This window comes from Hirundo rustica, chromosome 8, assembly GCF_015227805.2.
Source record: "Hirundo rustica isolate bHirRus1 chromosome 8, bHirRus1.pri.v3, whole genome shotgun sequence".
NCBI lineage: Eukaryota > Metazoa > Chordata > Aves > Passeriformes > Hirundinidae > Hirundo > Hirundo rustica.
Genome location: NC_053457.1, coordinates 21,641,603 through 21,655,540, shown reverse-complemented (window position 1 = coordinate 21,655,540; position 13,938 = coordinate 21,641,603). Strand labels below are relative to the sequence as shown.

General features: G+C 39.4%; 1 protein-coding gene across 1 annotated transcript in view; it reads left to right on the top strand.

Annotated features, from left to right (window-relative positions):
- LOC120755726 (gamma-aminobutyric acid receptor subunit pi-like) overlaps positions 1–2,494 on the top strand; it is a 45,845-nt gene extending 43,351 nt beyond the window's left edge. The window contains exon 10 of the mRNA XM_040071132.2: positions 1,949–2,494. Within this exon, the coding sequence (XP_039927066.1) occupies positions 1,949–2,263 (315 nt within the window). The 3' untranslated portion in view covers positions 2,264–2,494. The remainder of the gene's footprint in view (positions 1–1,948) is intronic.
- Positions 2,495–13,938: the final 11,444 nt, after the last annotated feature.

The window sequence follows — 13,938 nt, the reverse complement described above, 5'->3', positions numbered from 1 at the left end:
AAGAATGAAAGCAGGGGGGAAAAAGCCAGGAGTCTTCTGTCAGGTTCCTTTATTTTATTAACTTTTGAAGTGCTGAGAGCATTCATTAGGCTGTTGCTCTGGTGCCTCATTTCAAGTGCCAGGCGCTGCTGACAAAGGCTCCTCTGCCATCCCCAGCACTCCCCTCAGCTACCTGAACTTTTTGAAGCAGAAGAGAGGGATATTTATAACACAGTCAGGCCTCAAGTAAAAACTCGGGGCTTGAATTTCAGTACTGCCCTGGGGATTATTTAAGGCTCAGACTGGAGTTTTATGGATTGATCCTCTTAATGTTTTATAGGCAGATTTTTATCCTAGCCTTTCACAGAGAGGTGTGGGAGGCCAGGTGGAGGATGACCAAGGTTTTTTTGGGTATGATATTGTGTATTTTTAGGATGATGCATTGTGTTGAGCTACTTTTATCTCTCAAATAAAATATCCCTTTTTTTTTTTTTTTTTTTTTTTTTTTAAATTGAAAGCTGTAATAATCCCTTTTCTACCGCCATTTGTTCTGCTTCACTGATTCACAGCAATTTGAGGACATTGTCCAGACTCCACCTTAATTTTCAAGGGTGTCAGTAATTTCAGATGAAGAAGACTCAAGGCTCATGCTGTACACACACACCCTGGGCAGAAGAGCAATTCTGTACTGGCATGGAGACCAGTTAATGAGCTTTCTTTGACTTTAATAGCTGGGATATACCTAAATGAGTTTTTTGTCTGGCTGCACATGGGGATGTACATATTAACCTTTTGAAAGTTTGTCCTTGTGTAAACTGTTTCATTCTCATGATGCAAATGGAAAAAAGCAAGTTGGTCAGGAGAAAGAGATTCTGCATTCTACAGTTCACAAATAATTTTTTTAGGCTTGTCTTACATTTATGTCACCTAATGATTTGGGAGGTAATAAAAGTCTCAGGAGAAAACTAGAATTATATGTGTGCCTACCTGAATTACAATGACCCCTGTTCAAAGTATGCATAATAAGGTTTAGTTTAATACAAAATTGGAGCCAGACTTTGTAGCTTGTTTCTGCTGGTGTCTCTGCAATATCCCAAGCCAAACTAAACACCCCAGAAATTCCAAGGAAGTTTCTGAAGCTGCAGCTGATGTCTAATCCTGTGTCCTCTGAGTCAGTAACAGAAAACCCACTGACTTCAAAGGGTGAAAATTTCATACATGAACTTTATGGCTCTGAGCCATTTCTAATCAAAGAGACAAAACCCACCAGAAGGCTTATACAACATTCTCCAAAGACCAGTCTTGATGCAGTGAAGCACATTAAAATATTCTTAACCCCAGCATAACTTTGAACTTAAAGCACGGGTTTCAGGACTTTACACAAAGTATCACAAGCTATTTAGTATTAAATCAGCTGTGGGTGGGGCTTGTCCCTCTATTTTTGAAGTAACTTGATTTTTATCACAAAGCACCAGAATGAAGTAGCCAGTTGCACACAAGGAGAGTGTCTTGTATCCTGGGGTGCTTGATTTGGAGTGCAACCAGCTCAGCTGGCTGGTCTGGCAGCTCCTCCACCTTCTCCATCTCCAGGCTGGGGCTTTGCCTTCACACTTTCTGGGCACTAACCTTTGCCAGTATTTGCCCTGAGCAGAAGAGAGTTCACTATTGTGCATTTCAGGGAATTGCTGCTATCTTAAGTAAAGTTCCTTATTTGTCCATATTTGGACAAATCCAGATTTGCTTGACAGTTCTTGCAAAGTTTTTGCTGTATGGTGTTGCTAAAGTCAATGTTTTCCCCATAAATGGAGGCTTCGAGAGCTGAAAGGAGCTGGTGTTTTTAAGTGCTTGTCCCTAAAGCTGAAGAGTGAGACAGAGGAGGAATCATGAGAACAATCCCACTTGCTGCAGCCGTAATGTAAACAGGTGATGAAACATTCACTTAAGTACCTGCTGTTCTGTTCCCTATCAGATTATTGATGATGATGAGGAGGAGGAAGAGAAGAATGGAGTCCTGGCAGCAGTGACAAAGAGCTGCAGTGCCCCTGACAACACGAACAAGACTGATTCAAACAAAAGCAAACAAACCAGCACTGACAGAAAGAGGGAGAGAAGTCAACACAGTGTGTGCGGTTCAGCAATGTCGGTAATGAAAAGACTTTTCTGTATCTTTGATTGCTTCCATGTTAAAAATCCTTACCACATAGACAACTATGCCAGATTCTCTTTCCCGTTATCATTCATCATAATTAATGTACTTTATTGGGTGTATTATTTGTATTTCTAAATATTTCGTTTTGTAATATCGGTTTAAAGTTTGAAAAGTGGACATGGGAGGGGAGTTGCGGAAAAATGAAGTTACATTTGGATAAAGGGATACAAAAGGACTTGCCACCTCTTCAAGTGTGTCCGAAAATTTTGTTGACTCACTTTTCTGTTCTTAAATGTCTGTCATCCAAAACTGGCTTCATATTAGCATGCATGTCCCATATGAAACTACTTATCAAAGGCAAATAATGCCTTTTTTTAATATTTAATGCTCAACTTTGTAAAATAAGAGTTATACTCGTTTATGAACTCCAATTGAATAAATGTAAAAATCAAATGAAATGTTGTTTTCCTTTTCTGCTTTCTGTACTCAGTTTCTTCTTGTTTTGTCAATAATGCATACATTTTCTACATTGTATAAGGAAATGTGCAGATCAAAGTGGTTTTGCTACGTAGCAAGAAACCGTTTTGAAGACATGAGCTATCAATGCAAACCAAACAATCTTTGTTCATCTTTGTAAGGTCACAAAAAGATATTAAGATCCCTCTACATCTTTAGACAGACCTCCCATGGTCATCAATGGCTTTTCTCAGTAATTGCAGGGCAGACTACAGAAATGGACTGGAGCAAAAAGGTTTATATACAGAGAGCTGTATTTCCCTGAGTGAGGATTTAGTTGTTCACCAATCCTTAATGGAAAATGGCAATTTATCCTGACATTTATACTCTGTACTCTGCTCAGTCACAACTGCCTGGGTAACTACTATGCAGAGGAAAAAACTGATATTCTTAATTTTCAGCTTAGTAAATCCTCTTGAACTACATGCAGTTAAAAAAAAATCACATAAAGGTGGAAAATTTCCTGAATAGAAAAGAAAACCCTGTATGTGTGATAGCTCTTGATAAAATAGGAGAAGTTTTACACAGATAAAATGATGATCCACATGAGAGAATGGTTACAGGTAATGAAAAACCATAATCTTCTTCTCAAGTTACTTCACTGACAGATATTACAAGCCGGTCTCCTACATGGCAAGCATGGAAGCTTAAAGGTGCTTATTATTACACCTTTTTCCTGCTCATAATATATGTATCTGTTCATATATTGGTATAAATGTGTGCATGTGCTTCTATGCACTTTGTATCTTGGCATTTCTGATGATCAGACTCACTGCACAAATGCAAATACATTAAAAATCTCCCCTAACATGGAGAGTCCTGGACACACCTTATCACCTGTGAAGAACACCATAAGAATCCATAAAAATCACTGCACACTGGTGGACAATTATTCAGTCACTAAAATCCCCTCAGTATTTTTATTTTTTACAGCTTGACTACTGAAAATTTGTTTCTCTGCTGTGTAAGTAATGCTTTTTGCAAATTTTACTGAGGCAATGCAACCTCAAGAACAGTCTAGTGCCTCTTGGGACCCTGTGGCTACTCTGACTTTCATATGAAAGCAAATACATTCAAGAAATCAAACTAAGACTGCCAGTGTTGAATGAGCAACCAAAAAAAATAAAATATATTCTTTTATTTGACATTCTGCTACTGAATATTTAACCTTAAACCCTTTATTCAGGAACAGGCTGTATGATGTTTTTCCTTGGAGGTGTAAAACTGGACTCTCAGATCTCTTTCCAATTCTTGCTCCCATAAAATTCACAGAAGATAAATATTGAATCTTTGTACTTAGTTTCTTAAATTTGAAGTTTACATTGTTCCTGAATCTTTTCAAAGAGTTACCTGATGTGTTAACACTTAATTTGGGATTAACACTTACTGCAAGTATAAAGTAAACATTTAGAGTTTTGTAGCTTCCAATTAATTTGGAGTCAATTCACCTTAAATATAATTTTTAAAACCTGTTGAAAGTCTGAGCATCTTTATTTACAATGCACTAGCTGAAAACAGGGTCTGTTTTCCCACTGATGTGCTAATTGTAAGTAGTGTTATTCACTGAAGTCCCCCATGTTTTCATGGAAGAATTGACTGCACAGCCAGATTATTCATTATTTTGCTTTGCATAATTCTGCATTAATTGCTGATTTCAAAAATAAAACTTGGTTTGACATGAATTTATTGTAAAAGTTGCTCCCTATGGATTTCCAGTGTAGTGTATGAAGAATAAAGAAGATAATATGAATTATCCTGTTCAAACATAGTTTCTGTCCCTAGGAATGCCCAAATCCCATGGAGTTAGTTAAGAAATGCTCCCCTAAGTAAGGAGCATTCACAAACAGTTCACTGAATGCTACAACTCAGAGGAAAATTAGGGAGGAGGAAGTCTCTTTCACTGGTAAGACCAGGAGCCAAAGTTGAGGCTGAGGGAATGAAAATCACTTTAGTTTTATATTTGATGAAAAGACCTTGGACTTTTGGCAACCATTTTCTGGTTGATAGTTGAGTTTCTTACTTTGATTTCTATGTTTCCCAATCAGAGACTTTCTCAGACTCATAATTCAGAAATGTTCTATTTTGAAACCGCCCGAGGCAGGTGAAGGGGGTTACAACAGGAGCTGCTGATGCATCCTCATGGAGTTTGCTTTGCTGTTAGCAGGACTTGCCCTGCTTTCCATGGACCTGGAGGCAGCAGCCAGCCTGAGGAATGACTTTCCTTCCTTTGGAATGTCTCCAAGCCTGGTCTTTTAATTGGTTCAGCAGCCATCACTAGAAAAACACCTCTGACCTTAGCAAGATCTTTGATACTGTTTTCTTTCTTAGTGGAAAATTATTATGAAAATAAAATCCTATGCTGAGATATTTAACCAGGTGGGTGTTTTTTTTTTTTTTTTTTTTTTTTTTTAGATTTTAGACACACAAAGCTATTAATCCTGGCTACCTCTCCATCAGTTATGTGGTGGGTTTTTTGATTCAGTTATGCTTGAGGTAAGTATCTCCTGCAGCCTGCTTACTGTGATGCCAGTTGTGATGCTTCGAGAGTATTTGAAATATTTCACCTAAATCAAGAGGGAAATTCTAAGGAAGGTGATATTTTAGAACAGGTATTCATTAACCATCCCATAAACTAAGAAGGCATTTTAAGTCACTATCAGATAATTTCTTTTAAGACATGAACAAATTTCTCATCTGAGTAGTCAACACACATGGCAAGCATGAGAGAAGGGCGCCCATCTGATCTGAGTACCCATTTTCAGCACAGTGGCCTTGTTTATTGAGTGCAACAGTAACTTTAATAAACTTTCCCGCTTTGTAAGTCTCTTTGGTTTTTTGTGCTAATTATTTCAAGAGGACTGCTATGCTTTTTTGCGCAGGAAAATATATTTTAAAAAAAAATCAAAAACCAAGGAAAAAAAAAAAGAAAAAAAGATGCCCCACGTTGTCACCCTGTAATTCAAAACGAAATTACCTAAAAGATTATAGATTAAAGAAAACCGGCGTTCAGTAAAGTTGATGAGAGGAAAGCAGAAGGAGAAATACCAAGAGGTGGGAGTTGCGCTGAGAGCCCCTGGCAGCGGCTGCTGCAGCAGCGCCTGCATCCCGTCCCGGGGCGGCCGGAGGCGCCGGGGATGACGCTGCCGGGACAATTCACTCCTGCAGCAGTAGATGGGGCTCATTAACTGCTCTTCATCGCCCAGCCAGCACGTGTGAATGGCAAATGCTAGCTAAGGGCCACTCTAGGGAAAAGCCATTACAAGCTGACATTTGTACTGCGGTAACTAGGGCACGTTTGTAGTGACAGATTAATTAAAGTCAGGCAGGACGGCATTGCCAGGTGCACTGTTTTTCACACCGAAGTTCAGGCTTCTCAAACCCTGATTGCTGTTTCCAGCATTTTAGCCGCTGAAAGAGAACATATTCTGCCAGTCCGCAAAGTAACTTCATGACCGCAATACCTTGCGTTTTAAGCATGAATTTTCTATCCTTTTGTCAAGGTTTTCCTCTGCAGGTTGTAATGTTTCATATCAAAGCATTACAGCACCTCAATATTTCAAGGCAGGCAGAACAGTGCCTCTATTAACTGATTTCCTATAAGATTCCCTAAAGATGAATGAATTCTAAATAAATGTTCCCAGGTAATCCGCTGGCATACTGCTAACAGTTGTCACAAAGATCAAGATAATTTCAAAATCCAGTTTCAATCAAGAAAACTTCCCTTGAAAGAGGGCTGGTTGAAAAGGTGGGAAGGTGAGCTGTGAGAGGCTTCTGGGCAGATTAACAGGTCACTGCAAGAACACGCCATCTCAGCCTGAGAGCTGAAAACTGGAGTGGATTCTCCTTGTAGAGTCGTGGGTCCTTGACAGTGCCTAAAGCAGCTAAGCTGGACATAATTTCAAACTCTGTAATGGATTTGCCATCACTTGTTCTATAACCTTATAATTAAAACCAGAGGTCCACTTTAATAATATTGCCAAATTCAGCTTTTCATCATTTTCCATTTGGAGACATCTTTCTTCCCCAATCCCATCTGACTGTTGAACTTTCCAGCCTCAGAAAGAGAAGGACAACAGGGTATTTGGGGGCATTTCAGTCTCATGATGTGAGTTCACTCATATAATTTGGGTTCTGAGTTCTTTTCCAAGTTGGAATGGACCCTATTTTCCTATTCCAGATCAAACACAGACAGAACTTCAGAAGACAATAAACCCCACAAGATTTTAACACCATCACATGTGTGCACAAACCATGACCCCGATTAAATTTGAAATTCTGCTCTGAAGTTTAATCCAGATTTAACCACTGGATAACTTCCTCTGTAAAAACACACAAATATCTCCACTACTGTTGCTTTCCTTGCTGTAGCAGGTAATTTTGGAACCTAGACAGTGAAAGGGTTTGATGCCAGGTTTATTTGATTTCTCCTAAAGGCAAGGACTTTAATCTTTCTGCTTCAAAATCAGATCAGTAATGGATTTGGAATAGCAGCTCTGGTTCTAGTTGGGGCTTGGCCACTTTGGACACAGAACAAGCTGACAAAATTAGAAAAAAAATCAACATGAGAGTATAAAATGGAGTTCAAACCTGAATTACATACTGACATGCTCAGCTCGTCAGTGCCCCTGGTCCTCATGTTAAAGTTATTGATGTTGCATCTCAGAACAGTAACAAACCTGTGAGATTGGTCACCATGGGCAAAGCTGGCATTGCATGGACTCATATATTCTTGGAAAAGAGAGCAGAAGGGATTGTCTCCTCCTTTTCTATGTCCCAGATTTGTTAGAATCCAGTTCATTTTGGTCCACTTCCCGTCTTGGTTTATCAAGCACCTGCTTTGAGTGAGTGCCAGTACAAGGTGACCAAGAACACTGCATTCGTCTCTTCTACAGGAACCATCTGTTCATTATGTGCATTTGAATGCTGATCCATTAGACTCATAGGCTGGACTATGCTCTGCATGTTGCTAAGTCAGTCCTAATCAAAGTGCTTTCCATTCACAGCAATACATTTTGGATGATATCTAATGAATACAACTGTCATTTTTATGTTTTGTTGTTGCTGTTGTTTGTTTGGGGTTTTTTGTTTGGTTTGGTTTGGTTTGGTTTTGGTGGTATTTTCCATGTTTTTGAAGAAAAGATCTATAGGAAATTCTGCCTTATGCTCAATATATGAGTTGGCTGCAGGGATCCCATCCAATCCCTGCTTACCTTGATAACCCTTAAGTACATTTTGGAAAGCAGAACTGACAGTGTTGACCTCAAAATAATAATATAGCAGATTAAGTCTGAAGAAATTTTTAACTAGGTGAATATAAATCCAACCTTGCTCTCTGCTTCTTTACCAGGAAGAAAAGAGATTGAGCATTATTTTATCTTTCCCCCTTATCATCTTTGTATAAGTATTGTGCTCAAGTATCATTAGTTTTTGAGGTTCTTTCATAATGAAAGATTCGGAGAGCCTTGTAATTTTTTTTCATTAAAAGAAAGTATGATGTGCAAATAAGTAGAAACTTTGAAGTCTGAGGCTTCCTATGCCCCAGGATAATTTTAATTCTACTGAACAACCTTTTCATGTAGTGCTGGTCCACATTTTGTGAAGCCTGATAATAAGAGCTGATAACTCTGGAGACTTCCATAATTTCCATACAGGACCCCTTAGGGATGCCAACTACATGGCTGACCCTGCACCATTTCAGACCCACGTATTCCTACCTACACTGCTGTTCTTATTTCAGGTATTACAAATGGCCAGACTCAAAAATGCAAATTCCTCATTCTGTTACTCTCCTCACCAGCACATTCTTGCTGCTGGGTACGGGTGAAGATTTTCTTTGGTTGATCATTCATACTGTGCAGCTCCAACTGAATGTTCTATCAACTTTATAGCCTCCTTCATAAGAAGCTGTTCTATGTATAAAAAGCCAAAAGGAAGAAGAACCAGTTCCTCTAATTCTACTCTAATAACCAAAATTCCCAGTTTCTAAATTACCACTTCTGGGCCAATAACTCAAAGTTGCCACACATTACCTTCTAAGGAGACTTGAGCAGTGCCTGACCCTTTGTTTCCACAGCCCAGCTGTAGGTTACTGCTTCTGTAAGCAAGTGCACACAGTGGCCTGAGCTGGATTTCATTCCTGTCAGACACCTGGACTTGCAGCACAGATCTTTACCGGCAGGATCAAAAGCTGTTCCTGGATGTTTTACATCTCTGCATATGCCTTTCTTCCAGCTCCAGCACTTCCCTTCCCAGAAGGCTCTACAATGTTCTGTGATAATGTCAGGTCTCCAGATGCACTGCCATGCTGTACTAAAGATGACAGATGAACAAGCCAAAATCATCAATTTTAATGATATTTCAGCATCATCCTGGTCCTGTGTCATTCCTGTGTATGCTTCAGCCATCAATCTATGTTTGTCTAAAGTGGTTCATGCCAGAACCTTAAATGTGTAGAAAGCTGAAAAGGCCAGTTATTGTATTTTGACAAGGACAAGCCTCATCTGGCAATCCAGTGAGGCTGAGTGCATCTGGTTAATAGTGCATCCACTTTCTCAGATCCAAATTGCTCCGTGAGTTTTCATGACCCTCCTGTCTCCGTGCTGTCTCTCTCCACCCCGGTTTCCTGATCACGTAACGGGGTTGCGCCTGTATCTTCCAATTTCATTTCTATGGGTTTCCGATCTGTGTGATGCTGGCCGTGCACGCTGGTCCATCAGCCTCTCCTGCTGAGAGATGGGATCACGCGCCCCAGAATGCCTCATCTGCACTGCGGGGGGCTTGGCATGGCTGATGGCTCCCTTTGCCTCTCCGGGCTTCTCTTTCTGATTTGAATCACTCCCTGCACCAAGGGGAACCACTCCCCACACCTCTGCCTATCAAGGGATCTCTAGTGAAAACCTTCAGAGAATTAATTAGAAGTTAAATGTTTCAATATATACCTGCCCACTAGTCCCTGCTATCTAATTTTTTTAACCCATTGTTGTATTTTTATGAAATATGATAAAGGAACAGAAATCTCAGAGACAGGATGTTCCTACAAGATTTATGTAAATAGATGTGCAGGCCAGAGAGACATCTGAGAGGTACCCACTGAGGAAAATATTACAGAATGAGCTGGAGTCTTTAAATCCCAGAGAATGTACACTGAAGAGGGCACATTGAAATGTCTCAAATGCAGAACAAGCTTCAGTGACAATTTACCTCTTCCAGACATGAGAGTCAATCAACACTGAACCAAAAATCTGGAGAAAATTAAGCTTCATTAGCTCTAATATTCATGAGTTACTTCTCTTCTCAGAGACTGAAAGGGAGGTACAAGGTCAGAGGCACTGCTCTATTTCATTTTTTTCCTCTGGATTACAGTGGATTTAAAATTTACGTCTCCACCTTGGTCTCTTTGAGACTATTGTAAAAACAATGCTGGTATAGTTATAAAAAAATATTTATATTATAGAAATAAATATAAATATTTATATTTATACTTCTAATAATCCTCTTGTTCTTACTCTCCCCCCATCCTCTGCTCTTTCTTTTATCTTTATAAATCTTTGGAAACACACTCTTTTAAAGTCAGATTTTTTTTTTTTTTTTTTTTTTTTTTTTAATCTGGATTTAAATCTCTCTTGGTAGCATGAATTAAACAAAAAATCACCCTGCCTTTTGCACCTCTGGCCCTGGGTGGCCTTATGGAAATCAAACTGGAACATACAAGGGGGAAGAGTTACTGGAAGAACAGGCTTCATGTTTGCACAATTAAAAAAGAAGAACAGCTAAAGTGGAAATATTAATTTGTAGCTGAAACAAATTTATTGCATTCATCTCCCAAGCAGATTATGTATTTGTGCAAGTCACTGGAATTTTACAACATATGTAGAAGATATTTTACCTAGAACTTGAAGAAAAAATAATGATCAGAAGAGGGTGCTCTCAGCTCATGTTCTTTTGGTTTTGTTTTGAATATTTTGGTGGAATTCTGCAGAATTTTCTTCTCTCTTTGTTGAGATTAATAAAAGGTCTGCTTGTAACATATTTTCTGGGATTTTTCACTAAATAGATCACTTTCCTTACTGCGCCATGTGCAAAATACGGGCTCAAGTGCTTAATTCCAGATTTTTCCAAAAGCTTTAGAAAGCTTTCTGTAATACTAGCTGCAGTCATTTCACAATGAGCTTTGTGTCTGGGATCCCAATATTTTATATGTTATGTTTATGTTCTCATGCAGTCATACTCTGTTGTGATTAGCATTTACAGGAACTGATTTCCTAGCACCCATGACAGTGCTGTGGAAAACTTTAAAAATAGCAATTCATTCCAATATCAGTTGCATTTTTAACCCGGCATGAAAGAGAAACAATAACATATAACTTCAGTGATCAATTTCCAGTGATTGAAATATCCTGCCTATCTAAGTACTCCCCAAAAATTGATTAGCTGATCTTTAGAGAGGAATTTAATAAAAACTTAGTGCTGCCAATGAGATTTTTAGCAACACATTTGATCACAGAGTTCACTTCAGGGAGCATGATATATCAGAAAACACCTGACATTTGTTAAGTTTTATTAAAGCAGTGCTGATGTCATGGATAAAAACAAGCCTTTTAAAAGTTAGTTGATATACGGGTGCAGTTTTTCCATTTTTTGGATCACCAGTCTTTTAAGGTGATGAAACTGTGCTGTGCACACAGAGCTAGAACACAAGAATAAGTGATGGCTACACTCCCAGATGTTTGCAGACTCTCTTTCCTTGTCTGAAGGGGTGAAGCACAGGGTAAATTCGGGCAGAAGGAAGGCACTGTCTTTTAGTTGGTGCAATGCAGCATTTAGCTCTGGTCCAGCCTGCTCATGGAAGAAATCTCTCTGACTCTGATCCCTCACTTTTGCTAGCAGCACTAGTACTTCCATAAAGTGCTGTGTACCCATAGGCACATACCAAAACTGCCTGGAGCGGGGGCTTTGTGCTTCTTGTATTGAACGGCAGTGATTGGAATGGATTGCAACAGGATTCTCACTCTTTGTGCCTGTGTACATATATTTATGTCTGATGTGCCCATGGACATATATCTACATATGTCTATAAATCTGTACAAATGTGTCTTGAAAAGGCAGGATTTTATTAATGGATTCCTTCTGCACTTTAGACACTGCTCTTCAATTATGTGCATCAATGGTCAGGGCAAACATCAAACCAAGCAATAAACAGGGCTACTCCAAGTCCACGTGCAGAGAAGGGGCTCCTCATCGGAGTGGCCTTTTGGAGAAAGATTAAGAAAGTGACCAGAGGAAAAACCAGCATCCCTGCCTCACCATGTCTGTTCACATTTGGGAAAAAATGGCAGATGTTTGCTAGGACTCTGTTGAAGGAAAACCTGTCTTCCAGAATTTTACACGTAGATTTACACTTCCATTTTCTTACAGAAGGAAGGGAAGAAATCAAAGTTAGACACACACACAAAAAAGATCAGTTTTCTCATGTAAAGTTTATCTGAAAGCACCATATTACAAAGAGGCAAGCTGCCACTGCTATTCTAACGATTTCCATCCAGGTCCCTGCTGTGCCTGCACTCCTCAACATGACAGGTAAAAAATGAAGGAACCCTGCAGCTGGGCAGCACTGTCCCAGCTATCAGGAGAGAAGCTCATTTCTGGCCTCAAATGGTTTAGTTACAAAGTGGAAACCGAAGGCATATCAGAGAATAAAACATGAATTATTTGATATCTATAACATGCTGAAGAAGGGGAGCCAGAGACCACAGGTCACTCGTGCAGCCCCTCGGGCTGGGAGAGTGTCTGGAGGGTCAGCAATGAGCGTGCAGTAAGGAGACACAGGACAAGGCAGGAACAGAGCCATCACAAGCCAGCACAGACAGAAAGGCCACAGACACCCTCTAATCACACAGATTGTGAAAGAGATGCTAGAATGTGGAAAGAAATTGCAGAGGGATGTTCACAAAATCACAGCTGACCTCGCTGAGGCTTGGGCAGGGAGCAGAGATATAAATGATCTGCACTGCAGCTAAAACACTGCATTGCAGACAGGAGAACAAGAGTTTTGCCCTTAAGATCTAGCAAGCAATAGCAGATACAAATGTGTGTGTAGCATGACCTGAGAGCCGGTAACATGCTGCTTCCTTTGCTGCCTGGAAAATTCAGTCACATTTGGCTGAGGGAAAAAAATGATGTTAGCAACAATCACTCAGCTTCTAAATGCCTGGAAGAAAACTGGCAGAAGTGTAATGAGAGTTCCTTAAAATGACACTTTGGAAAGTATCAATCTATTTCGCCTGTTTCCAAGAGAACTTTCTACACAAAATGGGGTACTGTAGTAAGAAAGGGGAGAGACAATCCCATCCCAGAACACCAAAATTTCCTTGTCTGATTGCCTTTGCATTTGTTGAGCTGTAAGCTGAACAAAAGAGGAGTCTGAAGGTTTGATTTTCAATAGATTTTACTTCCCACTGACAAATCAGCATAAGGAGCACTGGCTTGAGATTTTCTGAGACTTTAGTGATAGTCCCAGCTCTGTTGGTGTCCTTTACAGCTGGAAACTCCTCTCTTATTAACATTTCACATAAAAGTGTTCTGTCTAATAAACCAAACTATTGTCAGCACTTACACGCTACTCTTAAATTAAGAGAGCGGGTCTTGAGTAGGACTTTGGGCATCCTACTCTTCTGGACTACAGAAAATGGAGGAGCACTGGATTTTGGGATATCTTTTAGTTCTCATTTCTTTGTCTCTATGATGACCTTTATTGTCAGGGCAGGGGCAGGCACAAAGACATGTGATAAGTCATATGGTGAAGATAACTGCTTGGATTTGAGCTATTTTTTAACAAAAAACTGTTAATGAAAAGCAGACAGTTTATCCTTATGAGTTGTGAATCACAGCTTTTTGGATGTGAAGGGCTAACAAACATGAGTATATAATACATAAAACAATTATATGCAAACTATTTCGCAATAAAAAACTACCTTGTTTTTAAAGCAAATTTAAATAAAATGTTCCAAAAATCTCTAGTTTTTCTACTTCAGTGGAAAGAGCTGATTGCTTTTCAGAAGAAGTCATCTTAGCATTTTCTCTGTTTGATGCCTCAGCCCACAAAGAATCGTCTGAATTATTCCACTACTGAAAATATCAACGAGCAATGGATTGTTTTTTTAGGTCACAACAAAGAATTTATATTCAGTATTTCTGCCTTGGTTTGTCTTTAACTTCACCAGCACATTCAGAGCTAGGAAATGAACTATGAACTGTGAATCATTGCTCCTCGATCTTCACTATCTGAGGGAGCAATA